Genomic DNA, 27,962 nt, shown 5'->3' on the forward strand with positions numbered 1-27,962 from the left:
CTGTCCAATTTTCCCAACACCATTTATTAAAGAGACTATCTTGGCTCCATTGTATGTTCTTGCCTCCTTTGTCAAATATTAATTGAGCATATTGGTTCGGGCCGATTTCTGGGCTCTCTATTCTATTCCATTGATCTATATGCCTGTCAATAGGATTTATTAAATCATGATGGGATGTTGCAATAATGTTTTACTAATTTATGCATTTTCATCACTAACCATAAATTCTAACACATAGGATTTCCTGTGGGTACACTCTCGGGAAGGGTGTGGGCTTGCCTTGGAAGGCATAACCCTGAGGTTTTCATTTGGTTGTTGACCTAAGACACAATTCACCTCTCCTGCTCCTCCAGGAGTCCTTCCATGTCTAACAGACACAGGTTTCCTGGTGGTTTTCTTTGAAGCCGTGGGCTTTGAAACCATGTGAGGGGCTCTCCTTGCCCACCAAGGCAGGACTGCTGTCAGCTCACTGGAGAATGAGTGAACAGGGGGCCTTGGGGACAGGTTCAGGGGGTTAGCCTGGGACAAGCTCCCCTGGTTGCAAGTCTCTTGAAGGCCCTTAGAGTTTAGGAGGTGGACGCCTGTGGGGGGAAAGAGGGGGAAGGCGCGGATGCGCTCCTAGGAGGGAGAGCACACGGTAACCTCAATTTAATAACCAATAAGAGAATAAGGATTTAGGACTTGTAACTTTCACATATTGTAAATTAAATGTAAAGCCAAAATAAACATCTGACAGTTTTTCTGTACCCAAAACCACCCTCAAGGATGCCAAAACACATTATCAACAAATCCATGCAATTTCTAGCTACCAACATATTGAGTACTTTCTAAGGTCAAACCAAAAATGCATCAAATTAAAACAAAATTTATTTGTATCTCGCCACCTTCAGATCATGTGTAAAATAGGTCTGTTCCAAGCTACCACTTTAGTCTATTTTAATCTATTATATGGATTTGATCTTACTTTGTCTTGAGTTGTCACAATTTGTGGGACATATCAAATCATGTTTTTTTACAAAAGATATTTATCTAATAAAAGTGATAACGCAAAGGAAATGCTCATTTAATCTCCCCCAAAACTACTAGAATAAGCACTTTAAATAAATGTCAAAGTATCATAAATGATGGCTTAATATGTCTGCTGATAAAGTAGTTTTGAAATAAACAGCATATAGTTTTTTTTATTAAAATGAGACATTTATAGTAGCTCTATTCATAATTGCCTCAAACTAGAAACAACCCAAACATCTTTCAATGAGTGAATGGATAAACAAATGGTGATACATGCATACAATGGAATACTACTCAGATATAAAAAGGAACACATTACTTATACACCCCCAGACATGGATGGGTGACGGAAAGAAGCCAGTCTTAAAAAGATACTCTATATGACCCAATTTATATGAACTTCTGGAAAGGCAAGACTAATGGGTACCAGGGACTGGGGGCGTGACAGAGGGTTTCAGAATACAAGGCACAGGAGGGAGTTTCTGGGGGGATGAAAGGTTCTTGATCCTGATTGTGGTGGTGGATACACATATTTCCACATATGCTGAAATACACAGAATTGTGCACTGAAGTAAAAAAATTTACAGTATGGAAATGTAAATTTTTTAAAATACAGTGGGGCCTTGACTTACGAGTTAAATTCATTCCGTGACAGAGCTCGTAACTCAAATTACTCGTATGTCAAATCAATTTTCACCATTACAATGAATTGAATGCTGGGCTGATGTTATGGCGTCCACTGTGATGTTCGCTGCGCCACCTAGCGGTGGGGTATCTGAAGCTGGCTCGTAACCCGAATTTTAGCTCGCAACTCAAAGCAAAATATCGGTCTAGAGACGGCTCGTATCTCGAAAAACTCATTAGTCGGGACACTCATAAGTCAAGGCCCCACTGTGTATTTTTCTTGATTTCAGAGTGGAAGGGTGAGGGAAAGAAATAGAAACATCAATGATAAGAATCACTGATCCACTGCCACTGGGAACTGAGCCCGGAACTCGGGCATGTGCTCTGATTGGGAATCGAACCTGTGACCTCTTGATTCTTGGGTTGATGTTCAACCACTGAGCCATGCCGGCGGGGCAGAAATTTAAAATATATAAATAACAGCATCAAAAGTCTAAATAGTAATTTCTTAACTCATCCTTTTTCTCACGGTATCCGTTGCCCAGTATTCCTGAGAGCAGAGGAATACATTGTTATCAATTCCTTAATTTCAAGAGAGCCCATAAAAGGTGTATTGTTCAGTCATGTGTTTTTTGTTTTTTTTTTTTGTTTTTTTCGATAAAAGAGCAAAGAAAAGGACAAATCCTGATATTGGGGGATAAGTTTTAATTTAAAATCTCAAAAAGGAAGAGGTCATGATGTCAGGAAGAGAGCGTGTTGTATACCCGTGCGGAGAGAGCTGCTGGGAGGGAAGCAGTAGCCTGGAAAGGGTGCAGAAAGGAAAGCACAGTTTTGTTTATTCAAAGCCAAATGCAAAGGAGGACAGATTCAAACTTCTGTGAGTTAGAAGTAAGCAAAGCACCGATAAGGACAAAATGAGAAGCAATCAGTGAACTCACTTATCAATTTCTTTTTCTTTCACCCTCACTAGCTCTTAGTCTGAATAATAAAATGCCTCAGTTTTGTGTTGTTTTTAAATGGCTAAACATGATTATACTTTGGCATTCAAATTTAAACTCGCAGACTTTCTTCTTTTCGTCAAATCTTTTTTATGTTTCTATTAAATTTAGAGAGAGGGGAATGGAGAGGGAGAAAGAAACATGAATGTGAGAAACATTGATCAGCTGCCTCCTGCACACATCATACTGGGGATCAAGCCCACAACCCTGGCTTGTGCCCTGACCAGGAATTGAACTGGTGACCTTTTGATTCATGGGACGATGTTCAACCAACACAGCCACTCCCGCTGGGCTCACAGACGTTCTTGAACAACTCCACTTTCTTTATTTCAAAGGTGAAAACACTACCTTACTGTTCTGAAAAGTGTGAAAATACCTGTTTTTAGAGATGAGGTCAGTTTTTATAGTAAAAACTGTTACCATTTAGGATACCATTTGTATTTGTTATCTACTGTAGCATCAAAAATGACCCTAAAATTTAGTGGCCTAAAGCAACATCATATTGTTTCTCAAGTTTCTGTGGGTCTCCCCTGGCTCTGAGAGCTGGTGGGAATGCTGAGGCTGGAAGTCTTAGATGGCTTCATCCACTTGTCTGGAGCCTTGGTCTGGCTGTCCACTGGGCTTCCCTTCCACCTGGTCTCTGGGTGCTCCAGGAGATTAAAAGTGGAATTTATAATACCACTTAAGGCCTTGTCTTGGAGGTTGCACAATGCCACTTCTGCTGCATTCCATTGGCCAAATCAAGCCCAGAGTCAAGGAGTGGAGAAATAGCTGAACCTCTTGATTTAGGGAGGAGCAGCAAAGTCACCTTGCAAGGGAGTGAGGACTCGGGGACACCATTCGCTGGGGAGCCACAACTTTAACAATGCACCGCGCTATTATTAGTGATGTTTACTGCTCATATAAACATTAATTAAATTAGCTCTTGGCTCTGAAACTGCAAACAATAAAATGAGGCTAAAGATACATTTTGGTTCAGAAGCTCATAATCATTCCAGCTTTGATATAATTAATCCTTGTTTTAAAACTATCGGAAACCACTTGTAGATGAATCAGAGCAATCTGACCCTGTGGAGTTTATGGGGAGTTTAACCATTAGTGAAGAGAAAAGTAATATGGAATCCATTAGCTATTTTAAAATGCTCTATTGTTATCTAACTCTATGTCAACTCCCTCTGGTTTCCTGATGTCTAAACATTTCACAATGTTGTACAATTATGAAAGGATCCAATTCCCAAGAAGATGTGGGCAAACCTGAACATAAATTTGAACTGGAGCTGGAAGCCTGGCAGGTCCCTGGAGCAGAAGGTACAAAGGCCAGGCTAACAACCCTTGTGCACACAGCTCAGACTTGGCCCTCTGCCACCGCAGGATGCCAAACCTGCCACACCGCGGCAGTGCAGAGGGCACTCAGGCAATGCCGATGGGGACCAGGGCCATGCAGACATCTGACCACATCTGTCATCTGGGCTCATTCCAAGAACTCCCTGGCAAGAACGTGGCTGCAGGTTCAATCCACACTCCCTGGCATGGAAGCCAGGCCTCCGTTTACCCTCCTGGGCCTGTCTCCCTCACTCCCATCCCCCTCTTTTCACCGCAGCCATCCCCCTCAGTTCACCAAGCACTTTCCCGGGGCTGGGCTTTACCCCCTGCTGTTCCCTGCTCCTTGCTGCAGAGCCTCTCAGAGGTGGAGGTAAATATTATTTCAGCTGTAAAGCCGTGCTCCCCCTGACACTCTCACCAGAGCCCCCACTCCAACCAGCCACCACTGGGTGTTCCTGTGGACTTCTCTGTGTGTACAGCCTCTGGAATGGTGATAGCTGGGAGTTGGGATGTCCGTCTCCCTTCTCCCCGGGAGGAGAACGTCCTCCCTGGATCCAGCCCTCCCTGAGCCCTATCTACTCTTCTCAATACAGTGAGCAATTGCTCCCAGAAGTCTCCAGAGAGTAGGCTGTCTGTAGAGATGGTTCTTGGTCAGCACCTGGGTTGCAGATCCATTCCATTGCTTTTTGAATGGCCCCACCCTCCTCTTTCCAAAATACCTAAAATTAGGTCTTTGATGGTTCCTTAAAATGTTAGGCTTAGCGTTACTATAAAACTTAGTGATTCCACTCCCAAGTATATAGCCAAGAGAATTGAAAACATATGTCCACACAAATATTTACACATGAATATTCATGGCTGCATTATTCAAAATATCCAAAAAAGTGGATACAACCCAAATGTCCATCAGCTAACGAGTGGAGAAACAAAATGTGTTATATCCGAACAATGGAATATTATTAGTGATAAAAAAAGAAAGAAAGAAATGAAGTACCGATACATGCTACAGCATAGATAAACTGGGGAGGCATTTTGCGAAGTGAAAGAAGGCAGCCACAGAATATCACATTATGTGATTTCCTTTAGGGGCGGTGGGTGAGGAGGAAGTGGGCAATGGCTTGATTTTACAGAGGCAAACGGCCCAAAATTCCCTGTGGTGATGACTGCACAGCCTCGTGAATATACTAAACCATTGAATTACACACTAAGTGGACGAATGCTATGATATGCGAGTTACAGCTCAATAAAGCGGTTAAAAAATAAATGTCCTTTGAGCACTGTCAATGGGTATCTAGAGGTCCATACATCGAATATCATTTCTGTTCTAGGTGCAAGAAAAAAACGCCTAGGAAACCGCTTCCAGCGCTTGGTCTTGCCTTCTCTTCAAGCCTCCATTTCCCTCTCCTCTCCTTCCCCTTGCGAACCGGGTGGGTGGAGTTTTGGGGGTCCCAGGAGGTGGTGGGGAGCCCCTGGCCCCACGTGCCAGGGAAGGCTGCCCCGAGGTCGTGCCACCTGCGGTCAGGGCGGGTCCCCCGGCGACCCTGAGAGATGCACCCCAGAGGCCCCAGAAGATCCTGAAACCAACCCTAAGGGAACCCCCAGACCAGAGAGGGCTTTTCAGAGGCAGAGGGTGGCGGCCACCGGCCTGCTCAGCCACCGGGCACGCGGCACCTGGATCCTGTCCCTCCGGAATCGCCGGGGGGAGGGGGGAGGCGGGAGGGGGGAGGGGACAGGAGGGAGGGACCAAGACGGGGGTGTCCTTGGGTAGGCGCGATGCCCCTCAGGGGCCGCTGAGGTTGGGGGTGAAGGAGGGCGGGGAGGGAAACGGGGAGCGCCAACACGCGGTGCCGAGTCAGCGGAATCCGTCCGACTCTCCCGGCGAGGCCTGGCTCGGAACCAAAGGGGTGGCGGGGAGCAGGAGGCTTGAGAAACGGCAGTGCTGTTGTTTGGGAGGAAAGCAAATACGAGTGTCCGAGCAGCAGGGGTTCGGGGGTCGCGGAGAAAGCAGAAACGGGGCGGCCAAGAGCTAGTGTGAGAGGCGGGGGCGCGGCGGGATCACGAGGGACCCCGCCCCACGGGGTGGGCGAGGTGGGCAGGGCAGGCTGGGGGTGCACCGAGCAGCGGGTGGGTGCGAAGGGAGACAGCGGTGTAGATGTGTAGACGCTGCGTGCATGAGATGCTCCGAGAGGGGTTCAATACCAACAGCACCCAGTGCCTGCAATCCTTCTACTCGAACGGAAACCGCGCCCCGGCGCCCCACGGTGTCCTGGTTTTGCCTCTAAAAATCGTGCCAGCTGCAGGAATCGCAGGGACAGGCAAATAGGGGACATCTTGCCCCTTCCCAGTCCCGAGCCATTCTCTCACCTGCCCCTCCTCCGCCCCCCCCCCCCCACACACACCCTCACGACTTGCCTTTGGGGCTGTCTTGGGCCACCTGGTCACAAGTTGCTCCCTCTGCTGCCCTCCAGCCAAAGTGGCAGGGGTGCTCTCCAGAGCTGGGGGAGTTGCAGGGATGAGCAAGAGGGCAGCTGTTCTAGGCCATCTTTCTTACCGCTTTTTAAAAGTTGATTTCAAAGAGGAAGGGAGAGAGACAGAAACATCCATGATGAGAAAACAATTGATCGCTGCCTCCTGCATGCCTCACACTGGGCACAACCAGGGCATGTGACCCGACCAGGATTCCAACTGTGACCTCCTGGCTCATAGGTCGAGGCTCAGCCACTGAGCCACGCGGGGCAGGGCGTGTGATCACTTTTTTTACTGCCAGAATATTTTATGTTCATTATGTACAAAATACATTGTGAGAGAACTGATGGCACTCCAAAGATGTCCACTTATAGTCCCCAGAACTTATACATCTTACACGGCAAAAAAAAAAAAAAAAAAAAAAAAAAGTGCAGGGAGGCGTGCTGCGTGTGTAGCTGGGAAGAACAATGAGGGTATCTCCACGGCTGTGGTGATGAGTGAAATAAATCAGACACAAAGGCCCTTACTGCCTGATTCTATTCAGATGAGGTTCAAAAGGCCCTTACTGCCTGATTCTATTCAGATGAGGTTCAAAAGGCCCTTACTGCCTGATTCTATTCAGATGAGGTTCAAAAGGCCCTTACTGCCTGATTCTATTCAGATGAGGTTCAAAAGCAGAACAAATTGAGGGCAATGGAAGACACAGTCATGTCTGTGGGGGTGGGTACTGAGCGGGGAGGACCGGAGGGAAGTCTGTGTGGTCCTGAGTGCTGTTACAATTTACAAAGAATTGCACGTAGGCTTTGTGCACTTTGACAGCATGTGTTAATCCTACATTTTAAAAGCTTTAGGCCGCCCCCACCCCCAACCCCCGCCCCCACCTTGGCGCTGCAGCACTGAGATTGCGACCATGTTAACAAGCCTTTCACGCAGATTCAATGGAGATTCGATTTACGTTGTTTGTTATTTCGTTGCTAAGCAACACAGTCTAAGCTGCACAACCAAGTGACGCCAACCATTAGCAGTTAATGTGGGGGATGTGCTAAGCCAAGGATCCGAGAGCTACCTACGTGGATAGTCCCCAGCCCAAACCCCTTTACGCTCGGGAGGGGTGGGGGTAGAGGTGGGAAGCGGTGAGGGTAGAGGTGGGAGGAGGTGAGGGTAGAAGTGGGAGGAGGTGGGCGTGGGTGTTGAGCAGCAGGGACCAGCAGCAGGCCTCTCCCTGACGTGGGCTGGCTGCAGTGAGCCACTCTCCCAGCCGCCTGCTGCATCTATCCCTATGGCAACTGCTCCCCAGTACTGGGGCTAAAATGAGGCTCTGTGGGTGTCACGGCAGTGATTGGAGATCTCACCTGCCGTGGAACACAGTGGTCTGATGAGGAAATTGATGAGTCACTGCAGGAAAAAGCTGATGCTTGTTGGGCAAAGTCATTCCTGTCCAAATAGGGCAGATTTGAGGAAGGGAGGCCCAGAGTGATGAAGGTTACCTGAAGGGCAGGGGTGGGCAGGGCACTATAGAAAGATCTAAGGACCAGTGAAAACTAAAACGATGTTGAAATAAAGACCACCCAAATGAGACAAGCAAAGTCTGTTTACTCAGTGCTTGCTGTACAAAAGGAGTAAGCCACCCTCTCCTGTTTGGCAGAGGCTCAAAGGTAGGCAAAGGAGTGGGGAAGGCTTCACAGTGGAAAAAGGAGCGCCTTCAAATGTACTGCGTGGTGGCTGTTGGCCTGGGGAAGCTAAAGGCAGCTGACTAGAATGGGAGGGGCCTTCTATGTGATTGGTTAGGGGAGCACATTTGTCTTTCTCCAGTTGGTCCTAAATTGGAAGCCAAGTCAAAAGTAAAGGAAGCTGACAGTTAAGTGCTGGCCATCCTGGGCCAGTTGCTACAGAGGTTGTGGTCTGGCTTTCTGGGCTGGTTACAGCAGGCTGTGGGTCAGAGTTCTGTTGTCATATGGTCTGGCCATTGTTCATTTGCATATATATTTTTAAAATATGTTTTTACTTACTTCAGAGAGGAAGGGAGAGGGAGGGAGAGAAAAACATCAATGATGACAGAGAATCATTGGCTGCATCCTGCACGCGCCCTAATGGGGATCGAGCACACAACCCAGGCATGTGCCCTTAACTGGAATCGAACCTGGGACCCCTTAGTCCACAGACTGATGCTCTATCCACTGAGCAAAACCAGCCAGGGCCATTTGCATGTTCAGTCTCTCAATGACTAGCTTGAGGTTATATAGATTAAGGGAGTGGTCTCCATGGTCTTACTAACAAGGGGGTTAGGCACTGTGCAGGGTAGGAACACAATTGTGTCTCCCTACCCTCCAAGAAGTGGGACATGGAGCATCACACAGGGGAAAGTAAGGGGGAAAGTTTAAACACCCATCTAAACTCAGAAACACAGGGAGCAGGGGCACCTTTGATGGAAATTCAGAGTTTCTCCTGTGAGCCTTTTCCTCTTCAGCTGCTACTCATCTGAGTGCTGAGTGTTGAATGAGTTGCTTCCTATCAAGTTCTTCAGATAGGGGCGGGCCAGTGGGGAGACTGGCAGCTCCTCTAGAACTCTGTGTTTGGGGTGAGGGAGGAGCAGTTCTCTAAAAAAGAGGCAGATAATGTTGCCAGGAGGAAGAGAGATGGAGGACTTCACAAATATAACACGTATGTGTATTCATGGACTTACCATTTGTTGTCCAGAAAGCCTATAAAATCCAGAAGTTATAGTTAGACTTTGAAGTTCCATCTAAGCAGTTACAGTAGTAATAAGTATGTGGGTTCCCCAAGTGAGGTTGTTAAAAGGATCCTTTCCCAGTGGAATTAGGCAGAAGTCCCTAATTCATTACTAATGTTCTTTGGGGATAGGGATCAGATCTTTCACTTGCTTGACCTGCATATCTTCCAGGTTTAAGATAGCATATTCAACAGAATAAGCCCTAAATAAATGTCTGATGATAATGAAGACATACAAGAGGATAGCACAAGAAATTCAGCTTCAGAGCTTAATGGTTTTCATCAATACAGGAGTGAGAGGTGCCAGATAATCCCTGAAGGTTCCTTTGGGATCCATGCATCTAAGATAAAACCTCCAAGGAAGAGCTTCCTTTAGGGCAACTACACAATGTCAGGTTAGAAACCAAAATATCAGATGGAAATGTATATTTTAAGAGACTCAACAGTAAGAGAGACATGCCCTTGAGGCCCAGGAGCTGTCGAAAGTGTGGCCGAGGGGATTGAAACTGGAGATGCGGCCACAGCCTCGGGAGCCAGCAAGTCAATGTGGAAGTCTAAATTGGTGGTGAACGCAACTTCCCTGTGGCCGCTGTGACACATTATCACAAACTTGGTGGCTTTACAAGGCAGTTTATTCTCTCACAGTTCTGGGGATGAGAAGTCTGAAGTCAAGGTGTGGGCAGGGCCCCATTGCCTACAAAAGGCCTAAGGAGAATCCTCCTTTGCTTCCTCAGCTTTCGTTGGCTGCCATCTCTGCCCCTGTCTGCACGTGGCCTTCTCCTCTGTGTCTCAGTCTCCCTTTGCCTCTCTTATTAGGACAACAGTCATTGGATTTATGGTCTATCTGGCTAATGCAGGATGATTTCCTCATCACAAGATCATTAATCACATCAGCAAAGACCATTAAACATTTTTTTTTTACAAAAATGTTTTTGAGCCAAATACAGGATATACCTGGAAGCAAGATCTTGACAGACTTAAGATAAATTTTTTTAAATAATAATAATAAGGTAACATTCACAGGTTTTAGGAACTAGGGCAGGGGCATATCTTTTGGAAGGGGGCCACCATGCAGCCCCTTACACCGTATCTCAAAGGCAAGAACATTAAGAAATCCACTCCTAAAAATGCTTGTTTATGGTCTCAGAGTTCCCATGAGGTTCTGAGGCTGAGCCCATGAGCTCTCATGGGTCAGCCCGGCTTCCACTCTCAGAGGATGGGATTCATTGCCAGCCTGTTGTGACCTGGCTTTACCTGGGAAATCCAACATAGTTCAAGAAATTCCTAAGCTACTGGATCCTCTAGACCTGGAGGTCCCATGGTCAATTTAGATGCTTTTCTACTTCCAAGGGTGGACCTGTTGGTTCATTTATCCTTGGGGTCCATGGGGCTTGCATGGTTCAGCATTTTGTGGTGTGCATATTTAGGCACCCCAGCTAAGTGAGATGGCCTCTTAGAGAAACAGACACCAGTGGTGACTATATTCCCCTCTTATACTCAACACATTTTTATAGATTAAAGGCACCCAGAAATCTTATAGTAGAGAAACCTAGTATTTCCCAACTTGCCTGCAACCCTTTGCAGCTCATAAATCACACTTTGCTTGGAAAGGGAGACCTCTGAAAGGGAAATGTATGGCATATGTCTCATTGTTTTCTTTGGGTTGGCAGAATGAGGAAATGTCAGACTATGCCTCTTTCTGACCCAATTTGCAGCCCCAGGGCTGGTGCCAACAGCGAATTCTAATGGGGTCTGGTCCCTGGTAGGGACCTGCTCACTGGCTGATGTTCAGCAGCAGTTCTGTGAAACTGTTGAAAAGTCATGAGTTCCTATTAAAATATGGGCTCACAGTAAGAAGTTGAGAGTTTAATGGCAGTGTTAAGAGGGTAGCTGCTAATAGTGAGATTTATCAGTTGGAAGCCTAGAGTAGGACAGACCTGTTCTTTTAATTCTGATTCTTCTTCTACTTGTATGGCCAAGAGCTAGTTACTTATCAGCTGTGAGTCTCGAATTCCTCACCTGTGAAACTGGTATAATATTTATCTCACAGGATTGCCATTGATGTTCATTGGACATAATTATTGTTGTTCTTAGTTTGTTATTGTGATAGGTAGTGCTCAAAAAATTATACCCTCTTGTTCATTTTATTGCTATATGAAACCCAGCATTACTCTTGTATCCTCATGACAAAGTAAACACACACACACACACACACACACACACACACACACACGAGGCTGGAACATGTGTATGCTATACCTTTAAGTTTCTCTTTTGAGCAAAGTAAAATTTTTTTCAGGTTGAAATTCTGTACCAGTTCTAACATTGGTTTTATTGGATAAAATGTGGCAAATAAACATATTTCTATATGTAATATTGGTATTCTTGTTTGAAAACAATGAGAATTCTAACAACTAGTGGCCCAGTGCACGGATTCGTGTACATCGAAAGGAAAATAATTGGAAGAAATGTTTTTTTTGTTTTTTTTTTTTCTCCCTCCCTTCCTCCCCCCCCCCCCCCCCGGAAGAAATGTTTTAATATTGCTATTTGCCCTTTCTCTCGCAGCACCTGGGAGCCGGGCAGTGGCCCCGCCCCCTGCAGCCACCGCTGGTCCCTGTCTGGGGGTTAACCACTTTGGCCTGGTGCTGCCTGCTCACCTGCTCCACCCGTCCCACCGCGGTCCCACTCTCATCGGGACCCATTGGGCCGGCAGCACCTCCACTGCCGCCTGCTGTCAGTGCCACGTCGCTGACGCCTGCCATGTTCCACACCACCCCCTGGTGGTCAGCACACGTCATAGCGAGCGGTCAAACTGTCGATCTCCCCGTGGAACTCCCGGTTGAATGACCACCTGAGGGGACAATTTGCATATTAATTATATAGGATGGGCAACTATTGTTTTGTCCTCCCCTTTTCATGGGATATGTTTTTTCTCAGCTTCCATAATGTAGTTCCATGGCAGTGTCCATTCTCTTACAGATCCTAGTTCTTTGGCAAAATCATTTGATTCAGGGATGGGCACCTCACTGAACCAATTAAGTGTCCTTCCCTGGGAATTTTACTTTTAAAATCCTCATCGGAGGATATGTTTTTATTGATTTTAGAGAGAAAGAGAGAGAGAGAGAAACATCAACGTGAGAGAGAAACATCAATCAGTTGCCTCCTGTACACACCCTGATTTCAGATTGAACTGGAAACCTGGGTATGTGCCCTGACTGGGAATCCAACCCACAACCTTTCAGTGTACAGGACGACACTCCAACCAACTGAGCCACACCAGCCAGGGCTCCTGGGAATTTTTAACTGGGACAAGAGATTATCACTCTCAGCCTGTCTAACGGTGAGGCTGAAGATGTGACCTTGAGAGCTATCAGTGGTCTTTTCTCCAGCCACATGGAGGGAGCTAGTCTGGTAGCATGAAGCTAATGTGCAGAGAGAAGCAGAGTTTCAGAATGGGGGGAGAGAGAAGTCCTGGGGTCCAGTGGACCACTTCTTTTGGGACAGTTTATTCATTCCTCCCTTTTGTCTACCAGTTAGTTGGGCTCCTTTCAATGGCAACCAAGAGAGCTGTGACCGACTTCTGAATCTCAAAGGGATGTTGTGAAGGCCAGTTCTTGGCACACAGCAGGGACTCAACAAATGTTGGTTTAGTATTCTTGTATTTGACCACCAAATGAAGAAAAGATTGGGGCAATTTTCAATTCTAGAGGTAACTTTCCTTTGAGCATCACTAAGTTAGACACCTAAAGACTAAAGGAAGGAGCCCTCCACCGCCCACCACATACACACACAATCCTAACTGGGTTCTGCTCCTGGAGGTTCACATACCTGCCTTGAAATGCTAGTACTTCCTTCAGTAAATCCTACAGTCCATCTTTCCCTCAGAGTCCTTTCCCCCATGCTGTCCAACATCTGAGACTTGGTCTGGTGGCCCTCAGCTGTGTGCCTTTGACCTGAGGTGAGAGAGAGGTGCTCTGCCACAGACTTTACAGGGTTGTAAGCTCTCATGGGTGGGGCAGGGGAGGCGGGGGGGAGGGGGGGGCTCAAGTTGGGGTTGGGTGTGGGGGATGAGGGTTGGAGACAGCCTCCTTCAAATTCAACACAAAAGGGTTAAATGTGCTCATTTCTCAAGGTCAGTCATTGAAAACAGTGAGTCTTCATTATTGTGTCAAGAACTTGCTTTCCTGTCGTGGCTAACATTAGTCAAATCAGTGACATTAGACTTCGAGGGCTGCTCTCATTTTGGAGGACTCCATTTCATTACCTTTATTCTAAGTCTTGCTCTGATAGATGAGGCTTGGGAGAGGGGCCTTCCCAATTGCTTCGCTCACACAGATGGGAAAAATGTTTGCTAGCATTCTTGGATCTATCTGCATATTGTTTAAAATATTTTTTTTGTTGGGGTTAGAGACATCTTTGCTTTTCTACTCAGGCAATTCTATGGTGGTGGCCTTTCTAATCTGCATTTTCTTTTTTCCCAATCCTCACCTGAGGATATGTTTATTGACTTTAGAGAGGTGAAGGGGGAGAGAGAGAAAGAAACATTGATGTGAGGAAGATCGATCCCTCTTCCCATACACACCCCGAACCGAGATCAAATCCACAACCTAGGTATGTGCCCTGACCAGGAATCGAACCCACAACCTTTCTGTGTACAGGATGATACTCCAACCGAGCCACACCGGCCAGGGCTATAATCTGTATTTTCTAAATAGTTTTCCACTTAGAGAAAAAGCCAAGATCACAAGGAAAGGCAGTGTAATGATGGAGGCAGAGCTCAACCTTTCATCCGGCTGAAGCAATTTAGCTCTGGCCAAGTAAGCGTCCATAACTCAGTACGTATATCAAGCCCTGGCCACAGCTGAACCTATTTCTTTCAGGTTCACGTTTCAATCCCCAGCCTACGTGGTTTATAGGCGTGGTCCTTCCAACCCAAGCAGAAGCCTCCCTGGGTGGAATCTTGGTAAGGTTAGTGCTTGTCTTACTGTCAGCGATATTTTAGCACTTCCTCTTACATTTCAGAGATATTTCAGTACAGGGAAATTCGGTGTACTGCAATAATTAAAAAAAAATGATTTTAGAGAGAGGAGATAGAGAAACATCGATTTGCTGTTCTACTTATTTATGCTTTCATTGGTTGGTTCTTGTACGTGCCCTACCCAGGACTGAGTCTGCAACCTTGGTGTATGGGACCATGCTCCAACCAGCTGAGCTACCTGGCCAGGGACACAGTATTAAAAAAAAAAAAAAAAAAAAAAAGCAGTACCGGACAATTTAGTCAGGGGCATTGACCTCTTCCCCCCTTAGATTGTCAAATAAAAAAAAAATGACAACAGCCGTATGGTGTGAATGAATAAAAAATACACCTATTTTTTGGATCAGATTGGCAAAAAACCTATTTTTTGGTGTGCCGCGGAATTTTAGTCATCAGTTTACGTGTGCCATGAGATCAGAGAGGTTGAAAATCGCTGTTTTAGTGCTTCCTCAAAAGGAGCATCAGAACTGCCCAGGTTCGGAAAAAAAAAAAAAAGCACCTTCCTGGGCCCAGAATCTCCGAGGGGGTGGGGGCGCGGGGTGGCAGGAGGGTGCAGAATCCTTATTTTCACAAGCACCCAAGTAACTCTTTTTTTCTTTTCAAATATATTTTTATTGAATTCAGAGAGGAAGGGAAGGGGGGGGGGGGAGAGAGAAACATCACTGATGAGAGAGTATCACTGACCGGCTGTCTCCCGCAGGCCCCCAGCCCAGACCCCCCTCCGGCCCCCCCCACGGGACCTCCTGGTTCAGAGGTGGACACTCAACCAGCGAGCAACAGCAGCCGGGCCGAACCGGGGAATTCTCAGGCGCCCCAGGGACGGCCCACGCCGCGCTCCCCCTTCGCGTTCTCTGTCGCCTCCCCAGGGGCCACCAGTTCAGTTCCCTCCTAGTTACAGCCCCACGGCCCCGCACCACGCTCGGGACAAGGCACCCGCGTCCCTGATCAGGAACTCTGGCCCGGCCAGTATCCGCCCCCTTCGCCCCAGGGTCCCCTCCGGAAGTGACGGCCCCCGTCGTTGGGAGAGGCCCCGCCCCTTCCGGCCGTCGCCCCGCCCAGGCCTCGCCCCTCGGGCCTCCCAGCCCCTCCCCCTCCCGCTCTCGCCCGCTTTCTGTCAGCCTCTCCCTCTCCCTCTCCCCGACACTCCTTCCTCTCGCTTCCTCGCTCGCACCTGAGCACACGCACCTGCCCGGGCCGGCTCCGCTCTCTCCTCTCTCCTCCCCGCCCTCCCCGCCCCAGACGGAAGGCTCGGGCCTCCGCCGCGGGAGCCTCGCGGCTGCGTCACCGCCGCCCCGCCAGACAAGATGGACACCGCCGAGGAAGGTAAGTCGCGGCGTCCGCGCCCTTGCACCGGCGCCCGGGTTCCGCCGGCCCGCACCCGGTCCGCGGCGCTCGAGGAGTGCGGCGGGGCGCCTCCCCTCGGGCGGGGGCGCGCGGGGCCCGCGGCGGGGCCGGCGCCCGAGCCGTTGGCCCGCGGAGCAGTGGGCGCGAGGGGCGGTGGGCCGCGGCGGCGGGGGAAGGTGACCCCTCGGCGCCCCCCGCCGTTTCCCGCCCGCGCGCGGAAGTCCGGACGCTGCGGGGCCGGGGGCGTCTGGGCTGCGGGACCGAGGCTGGTCCGCCTCCCCGCCCCCTGCCTCCCGCCAGGCCCCGGGCGGCGGGGACGCGGCGGCGGCGGCTCCGAGTGTGGGGGCGTTTCCCACGCCCTCCCCTCCCTCGGTTTTGTCTTTCTTTCCTGTCGTGGTGCCCATCGCTGTGCCGGCCCTGCCTCCCTCGCGACAAAACTTCTTTGTTGCCTCTGAAACTTGGCGAAAAACACCCCGCCAGGTGACGGCCGAGTGGCGTGAACTCCACTGACCCCGGTTTAAAACCCTTGCCCTCCGCCCGCCGGTCCCCGTCGAGTTTGTTTACAAAAACGAGGAAGAGGAAGGCCCCGCGAGCGAGGCCGTTCGGGGAGCCCGGCTCGTTAGGGTGGTTTTGTTTTGCGGCGGTTTGTCCGGTGTTTAGCCCCTGACAGCAGGGCCCGGGCTCGGCGTGCGCGTGTTTGGGCTGTGACGGCCTCGGAACGAGCTGAGCTTTGTACACGGAATACCTAGGCAGACACATCCGGTGATGGAAACGCGTTTGTTTACCCGGAGGCCGAATATCGTAGGTTCTTTTTAAGCAGTTTTATATATATATTTTCAAAAGAGTCGGTCAATTTAGAAAATGTCTAGAGGAAATGCCTCAATTACCCTGTTTCTTGATGTTTTGGTTGTGGGTGACGATGCACTTATGTTTTGGGCATACGTATGTGGGGACATGAGGAACAGCTTTCCACCTGATGAACCGCGATCTCGGTGGTTTTAGGTGAAGATCTGGGAGCGCTGTCACGGCATGGAATCGGGAGCGATACAGAGTTTGACATTGTCTGAGTATGTCACGAGTTGCTAGAACTCGACTCACCTTCCTTTAAAGAAGCCTTTCCTTTGATAATCAGCGAGGACCTCCTCTGTGGTAACATTGCATGTGACAGCGCGGTTTGCAGAGCACACTCGCAGGCACTCACACTTGATCTTCACAGGAGCTATGTGGGGGAGGTAGGCATTCTCCTTTATAGACGGGGAAATCCGGGCTTGGGTATTTTAATAGGGTTTTCAAGTTGCACACCCAGGAAGAGACAGATTTGAAGCCTAGATATTCTGATTATAGAGTTTTCCTTTTATCAGGCCTTAGGTGTTTGATAGAACTTTATTTTGTATTTGCTTTATGGAACCGCCAGTCATTAAGTGAAAATGAATTTTAATACTTCTCTTGCCTACTTTTGTGAAATTTTAAAATTGAAATTTTCAAAATGAATTTTAACTGAACTTGGAAAAAACACTGGAAGGAAAGAATGTCATGGTAAAAATGCTAGTCAAGGTGCAAAAGACTTGCAAACAACTGTTCTATTTGCTAAATAAAATACAGATGATTTCTTATATTAAGAAAATGGATTGGGTTCTTACCTGATTACAAAAGAAATCGTCGTTTAGTAGATTTGGAAAATGTGGCTAAACAAAGAAAATTTTAAAATATTTTAATCTGTCACCCCTTATTAAAACACTGATGATGATGTTTACTTTTCTATTTTTAATATGTTAATCTGAACAAAGAGAATAAGAATGCTACTAAAATATCAACCTTGCAAACAGTGTAACTCTTCTCTTTTAAAAATAGCATTTGCTTGCCTCTAGTGGCACCATATATGATGTTATAGTGCTCAGAATGTTTTGTATTTATAGTAAGCAATACTGAATTCTGTTAGAAAATTGATTATTTGCCAAATGGATTTTGCCCTTTCATATTATTTACTAGATTTTAGAGATCTCAAAAGTGTTTAGTGTGTTAAATTTTATGTTTGTAAAATCAACAGGTTTATAACCTATTTTCATAATACAGAGGATGGGTGAGTCATTCTTATGTTTGTATGAGTGCAGATGTATTACATAAACTGTTATCCAAAATCACATCTTTAAACTTTAGAGCTGGGGGAGACTAGATATGCAGCTTCCTCATTTTAGGATTAGGAGTCTGATCCTGCAGTGCAAGGTGGGGGTGGGGGGGAATCTTCTTTCTTTCTTCCTTTTCTTTCTTTCCTTCCTTCCTTCCTTCCTTCCTTCCTTCCTTCCTTCCTTCCTTCCTTCCTTCCTTCTTCCTTCCTTCCTTCCTTCCTTCCTTTTCTTATTTGTTTAAATTGGTTTCACAGAGGGAAAGGGAGAGGGAGAGAGATAGAAACATCAATGATGAGAGAGAATCATTGATCTGCTGTCTCTTGCATGCCCCTCACTGGGAATGGAGCCTGAAACCCCTGCATGTTCCCTGACAGGGAATGAAGAGAGACCACCTTGTTCATAGGTTGACCCTTAACTACTGAACCACACCTGCCGGGCAGGAAAAAGCACCACACTATTGGGATAGATGTTGCAAGCTAGTATTGATGTATCTAACTCTCATATGGTAGACTGCTCTCATTTCAGCCCAGTGGTACATAGAACTGATTTTTTTTTTTCATTTTGCTAAATTATTCCTTATGCTAGCAGAACATAAAAAACAATCTTATCAGTGTTTTTTTTTTTTTTTAACTGCCAAAGCAATTGTTCTTTTTTTAAACCCTCACCTGAGGATATTTTTCCATATTTTTTAGAGAGAATGAAGGGGAGGAAGGAGGAGGAGAGAGAGAGAAATGTCGATGAGAGAAAGAAACATTGATTGGTTGCTTCTGTTTACACCCAGACAGTGGATTGAACTGAGGTAGTGCTTGACTGGGAATTGTACCTGGAACCCTTTGATTCTCTAACTACTGAGAAAAATCGGCCAGGGCCAAAGCAGTTGTTCTTCATGCGTTATGAAACAGTCATTGGGGAGGTATGAAGCTGAAGTGTATTGCGATTGGTCCTGTTCTGTATTTGCTTTGGGAAAACTTGAGGTGACTTGGATGAGTTAAGTGGATAAGTTGTCAGAACCAGATAGCTAGTTATTGTCTCTCTAGAACAGGGGTCCTCAAACTTTTTAAACAGGGGGCCAGTTCACTGTCCCTCAGCCCGTTGGAGGGCCGGACTATAGTTTAAAAAAAAACTATGAACAAATTCCTATGCACACTGCACATACCTTATTTTGAAGTAAAAAAACAAAACGGGAACAAATACAGTATTTAAAATGAAGAACAAGTAAAGTTAAATCCACAAACTTAACCAGTATTTCAATGGGAACTATGGGCCTGCTTTTGGCTAATGAGATGATCAATGTCCGGTTTCATATTTGTCACTGCTAGTCGTAACAAGTGATGCAAGTGTGCATCAGTTAGTCTAGATCTGGTTGGAGATTTCAGATGTTTCATTCTGGAAAAAGGCTCTCCTAACTTCAAAGAAAAAGGCTCTCCTAATTTCAAAAAAAAAAAAGCTCTCCTAACTTGAAAAAAAAAGGCCCTACTAACTGCAAAATAAAAAAAAAAGATAGACCCCCTAACTTCAAAAAAAAAAAAAAAAATCCTAACTTGTTCTTACCTCGGTCCTCAGGCAGCAGCAGGCTCTGCACAGGCAAGCTCGTGACTCGTCTGATCACACCCGAGACTGAGAGGAGGAGTGGAGAGACAGAGAAGGAGGGGAGTCGGAGAGTGCGAGTGCAGCGCACATTCCACACGTGTGCACTGCGTGCCGGGAGGAGTTGGCTGCTAAGCAACAGGCAGCAGCGGCAAAAACACCCAGCAGGCGGGAAAAATGTTTTCGGCGGTGCCCCGTGGGCGGTAGTTTGAGAACCCCTGGTCTTGAGTTTTAAAAGTCAAGGGCACGTACCTGGGTTGTAGGTTCCATTCCTGCCCTGGTTGGGGCATGTGTGGGAGGCAACCAATTGATGTGTCTCTCTCACATCCGATGTTTCCCTCCCTCCCTCCCCCCCCACCCCCCCACCCCGAAAAAAAAAAAAAAAAAGCAATAGAAAACATATCCTCTGGTGAGGATTAACAAAAAGAAATTCATTGATTTCTAGTGTAGTTTCATCAGCTGTGAATAAGAAGACAGAAGTTCAGTTTCAGACATTGTATTAGTTTGCAAGTGTTGCCATAACAAAGTACCACAGACTGGGTGGGCTTAAGTAGCAGAAGTTAATTTTCTTACAGTTCTGGAGGCTAGAAGTTTGAGATTAAGGAATAAGCAGGAGACCCAGTGATTTCACTTCTGGAAATATATCCTAAAAAATCTGAAACACTAATTCAAAAGTATATATGCCACCGCTATGTTCATTGCTGCGTTATTTACAACAGAGGCCCAGTGCATGAAATTCGTGCTCCTGGGGGGGGGGGCAGTGTCTCTCAGCCTAGCCTGTACCCTCTCCAATCTGTAACCCCTCAGGGGATGTCTGACTGCTGGTTTAGGCCCGATTCCTGTGGGTTCAGGCCTAAACCTGCAGTCGGATATCCCTCTCACAATCTGGGACTGCTGGCTCCTAACCGCTCGCCTGCCTGCCTGCCTGATTGCCCCTAACTGCTTTCCTGCTAGCCTGATTGATGTCTAACTGCTCCCCTGTCGGCCTGATCACAACTGCCCTCCCCTGCCTCAGGGACCAGCCTCCTCCGTGCTGCGGGGAGCCACGGGACCCCCAGGCCTCACAGTGCGGAGCGGCCACTGGGCCCTGCCTCTGCTGTGTGTGCAGCCATCTTGTGACGGCTATCTTGTGATGACATTAGGGCGTGATGGGTGAGGGCTTGACGCCACCTAGGCTATTATTAGTATAGATAGCCAAAATTTGGAAGCAGTCTAAGAGCTCATCAGTAACTAAATGAATAAAAGCTGTGGCACATTTATACAATGGAAAATGTTATTTAAAAATTAATTGGCTTAAATTTGAAAAGAAGGAAATTTTACCTTTAGGGACAGCATGGGTGGACCTGGAGAGTGAAATAAGCCAGAGAAAGGCAATACCATATGGTTTCATGTATGTATGCAATCTAGTGAACAAAATAAACTAGCAAACAGATTCTTAGGTACAGAAAACAGAATGACAGTTGTCTGAAGGAGAGGATGGTTGGGAGGCTGGGTGAAAAAGGTGAAGGGATTAAGTAAAATAAAACAAAGCCCCACATAGACACAGAATAGTATGGTGATTTTCAGAGGGGAAGGGGGGTGGGGGGAATGTAGAAGAGGATAAGGGGGAATAAATGGTGATGGAAGGAGGCTTGACTTGGGTGTGAACACACAATACAGTATATAGAAGATGTATTATAGAATTGTACACCTGAAGCCTATATAATTTTATTAACCAATGTCACCCCAATAAATTCAATAAAAAATAAATAAAAAACAGAAAATGGTATAGCAGGATTGGGTTCTTCTGAAACTCCTTTTCTTGGCTTGCAGACTTTTTGTGTTTTCCCTGTCTTCACATGGTTTTCCTTCTGTGTGTGTATGTGTCCTAATCTCCTCTTTTTATAAAGGCACCAATCATATTGGGTCAGGACCCATCCTAATGACCTCATTTTAAAACTTAATTACCTCTCTTAAAGACCTTGTTTTCAAATACACAGTCATTCTGAGGTATCAGGGGGTCAGGATTTCAACATAATGAATTTTTGTAGTGGTGGGAGAAACAACACAGTTCAGTCTAGACCTGGCAGCCACTGATCTGTTTGTGTAGTTTTTCCTCTTCCAGAATGTCATAAGTGGAACCGTACAGTATGTAGCTCTTTTAGACTGGCTTCTTTTACTTAACAAAATGCTTTTGAGATTTATTCACATTGTTGCATGTATCAGTAGTTCATTCCTTTTTATTGCTTAGTGTTTTCTTATAGGGATGTGCCACAGTTTGTTTACCCATTCCCTAGGTGTAGAATGTTTGGGCCCTTTGTTTCCAGAATACACTGTATTCATACAGACTTTTGTGTTAACATACATTTTCATTTTACTAGGCTAAATACCTAGGAATAGGATTGCTGGTTCCTATGCTAAGAGTATGTTGTGTTGCCGAAACCGGTTTGGCTCAGTGGATGGAGCGTCGGCCTGCGGACTGAAAGGTCCCAGGTTCGATTCCGGTCAAGGGCATGTACCAGGGTTGCGGGCACATCCCCAGTAGGAGATGTGCAGGAGGCCGCTGATCGATGTTTCTCTCTCATCGATGTTTCTGACTCTCTATCTCTCTCCTTTCCTCTCTGTAAAAAATCAATAAAATGTATTTAAAAAAAAAAAAGAGTATGTTGTGGTTTTTTTTGTCATTTTAATAGGTATATAGTGTTACTTACTATGATTAAAAGATTTTTATTGTGGTAAAATATACATAAGATTTACTATTTGAACCATTTTAAGTGTATAATTCAATGACATTAAATACAGTCATGTTGTGCAGCCATCGCCATTTTATTGTGATTTAATTTGCATTTCCTTAATGACTAAAGCAATTTTTCATTTCTGTACCTTTTGGTAAAGTATCTATTCAAATGTTTTTCTGATTTTTTTGGGGGGGGGTGGGGAAGGACTTTTCTTCTTAAGACCTCAATTAGTAAGCTGGACAAAAGACTTTAAAAGATAATTCACAAAGAGAGAATTTAGTAAAATGCGAAACTGTCCAGCTTCATTAGTGATAAAACTGCTTTTTTAAAAAAAAACCCTCACCCTAGCCGGGCAGGTGTGGCTCAGCTGTTGAGCATCGACCCAGTAACCAATAGGTTGCAAGTTTGATTCCAGTTCCTGTCAGGGCGGTTTGTGAACTCAATCCGCAATAGGGGCCATGCAAGAGGCAGCCGATCCATGATTCTCTCTCATCATTTATGTTTCTATCTCTCCCTCTCCCTCTCAAAATAAAATTAAAAACATAAAAAATCCTCACCTGAAGGGAGATATATATATATGTGTGTGTGTGTGTGTGTGTGTGTGTGTATTTTAATTGATTTAGGAGAGACAGGAAGCGGTGAGAGAAACATCTTTGTGAGAGTGAAACATCAATTGGTTGCCTCCTGTACCTGCCTTGACCAGGATTGAACCTTTTGGTGTATGGAAATATCAACTAACTGAACCATCCAACAAGGGTGAAAAAAACTGCTTTTTAATTAGCTGCTGTATTACCTAGTTATTTTTATTCTTATTTCAATAGTGCAATGTTTTTGGGGAAATAAAATAAAGTTGGAGTAGATAGTAAAAATATAAAGAATATTGACACTAAATTGTGGGGGGAAAATTCAAGTAAACTCGATCACATAAAGTGGAAAGGAGCACTCTTTGGATTGGGGGTTAGGTTTAAATCCTCATTCACTAACATGATTGATAATTTAGTTGGGTCTCAGTAATTGAAATAGAGTTAACTAATCTAAGTCTACTCTTAACTCAATCTTGGCTTATAGAGGTGATGTTAGGACCACATTTTTTCTTCTTTTTTGGTGGTGTTTGGATGGGGTACAGCAGCAGTTATTGTCTGAAGATTTTCTGCTAGGTGGCCCCTTTCCTGGTCCTTTGGCTAGAGAGAGCAGGCTTTTTTGGGGGGGATATTTTCTGTCTGCTCTCATCGATGTTTCTAGAATAGAAACACTAGCTTTTTCCACCTCCACCATCAGTCCAGGATATATGATGCAAAACACAAACACAGAGAACTAATTGGCACTGGGTCTCCAGCTCCCTTGCTGGTCTGCCTTCTCTTTACCTTTTTGAGTCTTCTTATGTTTGTTTTATTTATAACTAGAGGCTTGGTGCATGGAATTTGTGCATGGGTAGGGAAACCTAGGCCTGGCTGGCAATCAGGGCCAATCTGTGGGACGAACGGCGGGGTGATCTGGGGGGCCCCTGCTGACACCTGCCTTGGCTGGTCTGGCGCCGCCCGCTCGCCGGCCCTGCCCCCCACTGCTGGCGCCGGTTGCCTCCCTCTCTGGGGTGATGGGCGGGGCGATGGGGGGGGGGCCCTGCTGGCACTTACCTTGGCTGGCCTGGGGCCTGTGGGCTGGGGGCAGCTCCTGTGTTGAGCGTCTGTCCCCTGGTGGTCAGTGCACATCATAAATGACCAGTTGTTCCACCACTGTTTAGTCGATTTGCATATTAGGCTTTTATTATATAGGATATCCTGGGTTTTTAGCTGTACCTGGCAGGGAGAATAGGAAGAAGTACGTCTTTCATTTTGTTCTGGAGCCTTCAGTGCTCTCTCTTGTAGTCTTTACTGCCTCCTTCCCCTAGAGGTATCCACTATTCTGACTTCTAATGATATATGTTAGTCTTTCCTGTTTTTGAACTTTTTAAATGTGGATTTGTATAGTAGTTATTCTTTGTATGATAAATCCAAATTGTTGTTTGTTGTTTTAGTTGGTTTATTCTCATGCCATATAGTATTGTGTGAATGGTAGTTTCCACTTCGGAGGTATTGTGAATAGTGCTGCTATGAACAATCTCGTACATGTTTTTGAACATAACTATATAGGAAACTATTGATTTTAAAAGTAAGATAGTAAAATAATACACAATATATACTATAGATATTACACATGTAAAATAAGGAAAGGACTTCTTTTTCCCAACCCTGACCCACCAAAGGTAGCAATAGTTTTTATGTATCTTCCAAAATAGATGTTTAGTTCTGCATATTTATGCCTTGTTTCAGATTTTTCTTCTGGAACTTGGAATGGCAGGAAGAGCTTCCCTTCCTTCTAGACTACACACAGATTAGCGAAAGAAATTCAGCTCGGGGTATAGAGCAAAAGCAGGTGCAGCCTCTTTTCAGCAGCCTTTCCTAGCCTCCAGTTCCCTAATAAGGTGTGGAAATGCCCATGACACAGTCTAAGCAGGGCTCAGGGCCTGCTAAACAGCCGCATGTTTGCCTTACAAGTATTATAGCTAGGGCTTAGCACTATTCTATTTGATTTACACCAACAATCTTTGCCTTTCCATTTAGGGGAATATTTATATATAAAGTGCTCTTGAACAAAACTCAGTCACAACATGTGGGGAAAAAACAGTCGATACTGCCAAAGAGATTTGTGATATTGTTCTTTAGAACAAATTCCATATTCGAGACACTTAGATTAAATGATTTTAAATTAGAATTGGGTTGTTGGTTGTGCAGAAATAGTCTTTTAGGAATGTTGAGACAGGTATTATTTAAACCTGATTCTGCTTTCTTCCCTGATGAAGATATAGCCAGTGAAAATTTTTATTACATTTTAAAAAACATGACCAGTGAAATAAGAAAATTCCTAACATGAATTTTCAAAATTGTGTGTGTTATATAAATCAAATGCTCAGCCCTCTTGCTAAAGAACTTCATTGATAAAATTGGACTTGGTAATGTTAGTAAAATAAGAGTTCAGCTGTGATATTTGCAGATTGCATACTTAACGTTTGCTTATTTTAAAAAAAGGTTTTATGTAAAATTTCTTAAACTTACAAAATAGACTAATTTAATAAACCTTCATATAACCAGCATGTAGATTCAACAGAGTCAAGCATATGTCTGATAATTCTTTCATCTCACCGTTCTCTCCCTCCTCCCCTCCGACTGGATTATTTTAAAGCAAATCTCAGATACGCTATCTTTTCATCTGTAAATACATATATATTCTAAGAAATAACTTCTTAAACATGTAATCACAATACCACTATTATACTGCTTATTGTCTTTATCCTCCAAGTTTTAAAATGACTCAGTGTTGTTATTAGTTGATGATTACTGAATTCTGTAGCAGTTCCTTCTAGCTTAGGATATAGATATAGCCTACTAGGGATGTATGATTGGTCAGATTACTGTTTTAAAGTCTCTAGAATAATTCCCTTCTGTGGTTAAGTGCCGGGAGCCGGTCCATGCTTGCTGTTTCAAGACACCTGGCATATATGGCGTACTGTTCTTAATATGTTTGCTCACCTTCTTGGCACTATGTGTTTTAACCAAGGTCTCTGAGAAAGGTTGTTTCCCCAGGTAGGGATTTTCCCCTGAAGTTAGGGAGGGAATAAAACCTCTTAACTAAGTGCCAGGCAGGTAATTAATCACTTTAACTATGAACAATCATGCTTAAGCTACATAATCTTTACTCCCTGGAATGGAGATAAGAAACGCCCTAACCTTTGTAATAGAAATTGACAGGATTAAAATCAACTGGGATAAATACGGATGTAACAAGACAATAAACAGCAGAACCTCTCTGGAGATCGAGACCAGAACTTGGCTGGAGATCCTGGCTGGAGATCCTGGCTAGGCTGCTGATCAACTGAACACTGTCTCCATGTCCTTCCTTCTTCGCTGACTCCATCTACGCCTTTGGGAACCCCTGGACCCGCTGGGAATGGACCCCGGCATCTGGCGCCCGAACAGGGACCCCTAGAGATTGATAGGATTGAATCAACTGGTATAAATACAGATGTAACAAGACAGCAAGAGACAGAGAGAGAGACAGAACCTAGGCACAGAACCTACACAGAACGTTCTCTAGAGACAGAAGAACTTTGCTGGAGAGAACATGGCAGAAGATCCTGGACTGAACCTGACTACAGAAATTGGCAAGAGAACCTGACTAGAACCTGGTGACTGAACTGGCTGGAGAACCTGGACAGAACCTGGCTGGAGAACCTAGCGAGGGAACATGGCTACTGAACCTGGCTGGAGAACCTAGCGAGGGAACGTGGCCACAGAACCTGGCTGGAGATCCTAACCAGAACTTCGCTGGAGATCCAGAGCAGAACCTCTCTGGAGATCGAGACCAGAACTTGGCTGGAGATCCTGGCTAGGCTGCTTATCAACTGAACGCTGTCTCTGTGTTATTCCTTCTTCGCCGACTCCGTCCACACCTTTGGGGACCCCTGGACCTGCTGGGGTTGGACTCCGGCATCTGGCGCCCGAACAGGGACCCCTAGGTAAGCCCCACTCTCGGGATGGATAGGACTCCACCGTAGGAAGAGGGTGGATAGTCTTCGCTGACTCCGTCCACACCTTTGGGAACCCATGGAACAGGATTCCCCTAGGTAAGCCGCCCCCCCCCCCCCCATTGAGAACCCCCACATTCGGGACGGATAGGACTCCACCAGGGTACTTCAGTCCCCCCCTATAGAGGATAAGTAGGGTAAGAAGGTGTATAGTACAGAACTTAGATTGAGAAGATGTGCCATACTGAGTCCAAAGAAAGAAGACTCTGTATTGATCTTTAGATTAAGAAGATGTGCCATACTGAGTCTAAAGAAAAAAGACTCTGTATTGATCTTTTAACACATATGCTTGCTAGCAGAGGAGTTAAGGTTACTCCCAGTCAGATGGAACATTTTATACAAGAAATACGTCCATGCTTTTCTGAGGAAGGAAAGGTGCCAGAAAGGTAAATGTAGAGGCATGGGAGAAGGTAGGCCCAAGGAGCCTTATCCTTAACCCCACTGCATCCTTTCCACCCTCGGGAAAGTGCAGGATTGGCAAGCTCTCCCTGGGGTGATAGATCAGGACTCAGGTAATAGCGGAAAGCGCCAATCCTACTCTGAAAATGGATACAAGAGATCATTTCAGGTTTTTCTTTTTAATGCCTGCTTTTAAAAAATAAAAAAGGGGGAATTTGCCGGGAGCCGGTCCATCCTTGCTGTTTCAAGGGACCTGGCATATATGGCATACTGTTCTTAAAATGTTTGCTCACCTTCTTGGCACTATGTGTTTTAACCAAGGTCTCTGAGAAAGGTTGTTTCCCCAGGCAGGGATTTTCCCCTGAAGTTAGGGAGGGAATAAAACCTCTTAACTAAGTGCCAGGCGGGTAATTAATCACTTTAACTATGAACAATCATGCTTAAGCTACATAATCTTTACTCCCTGGAATGGAGATAAGAAACGCCCTAACCTTTGTAATAGAGATTGATAGGATTGAATCAACTGGTATAAATACAGATGTAACAAGACAGCAAGAGACAGAGAGAGAGACAGAACCTAGGCACAGAACCTGCACAGAACGTTCTCTAGAGACAGAAGAACTTCGCTGGAGAGAACATGGCAAAAGATCCTGGACAGAAACTGGCCTCAGAACCTAGAGACAGAACCTAGTGAGAGAACATGGCAAAAGATCCTGGACTGAACCTGACTACAGAAATTGGCAAGAGAACCTGACTAGAACCTGGTGACTGAACCTGGCTGGAGAACCTGGACAGAACCTGGCTGGAGAACCTAGCAAGGGAACTTGGCTACAGAACCTGGCTGGAGAACCTGGAGAACCTGGCTGGAAAACCTAGCAAGAGACCATGGACACAGAACCTGGCTGGAGATCCTAAGCAGAACATCTCTGGAGTTCCAGACCAGAACTTGGCTGGAGATCCTGGCTAGGCTGCTGATCAACT

At 45.8% G+C, this 27,962-nt stretch overlaps 2 protein-coding genes across 2 annotated transcripts in view; one reads left to right on the forward strand and one right to left on the reverse strand.

Annotated features, from left to right (window-relative positions):
• The window catches only part of CMBL (carboxymethylenebutenolidase homolog), a 33,567-nt gene extending 26,958 nt beyond the window's left edge, over positions 1 to 6,609 (reverse strand). The window contains exon 1 of the mRNA XM_081089935.1: positions 6,369 to 6,609. The gene's annotated coding sequence lies outside the window, so the exon portion shown is untranslated. The remainder of the gene's footprint in view (positions 1 to 6,368) is intronic.
• Positions 6,610 to 15,400: 8,791 nt separating this feature from the next.
• The window catches only part of MARCHF6 (membrane associated ring-CH-type finger 6), a 71,204-nt gene continuing 58,642 nt past the window's right edge, over positions 15,401 to 27,962 (forward strand). The window contains exon 1 of the mRNA XM_081088710.1: positions 15,401 to 15,510. Within this exon, the coding sequence (XP_080944836.1) occupies positions 15,492 to 15,510 (19 nt within the window). The 5' untranslated portion in view covers positions 15,401 to 15,491. The remainder of the gene's footprint in view (positions 15,511 to 27,962) is intronic.

This window comes from Myotis nattereri (genome assembly GCF_964212035.1).
Source record: "Myotis nattereri genome assembly, chromosome: 4".
Classification (NCBI taxonomy): Eukaryota; Metazoa; Chordata; class Mammalia; order Chiroptera; family Vespertilionidae; genus Myotis; species Myotis nattereri.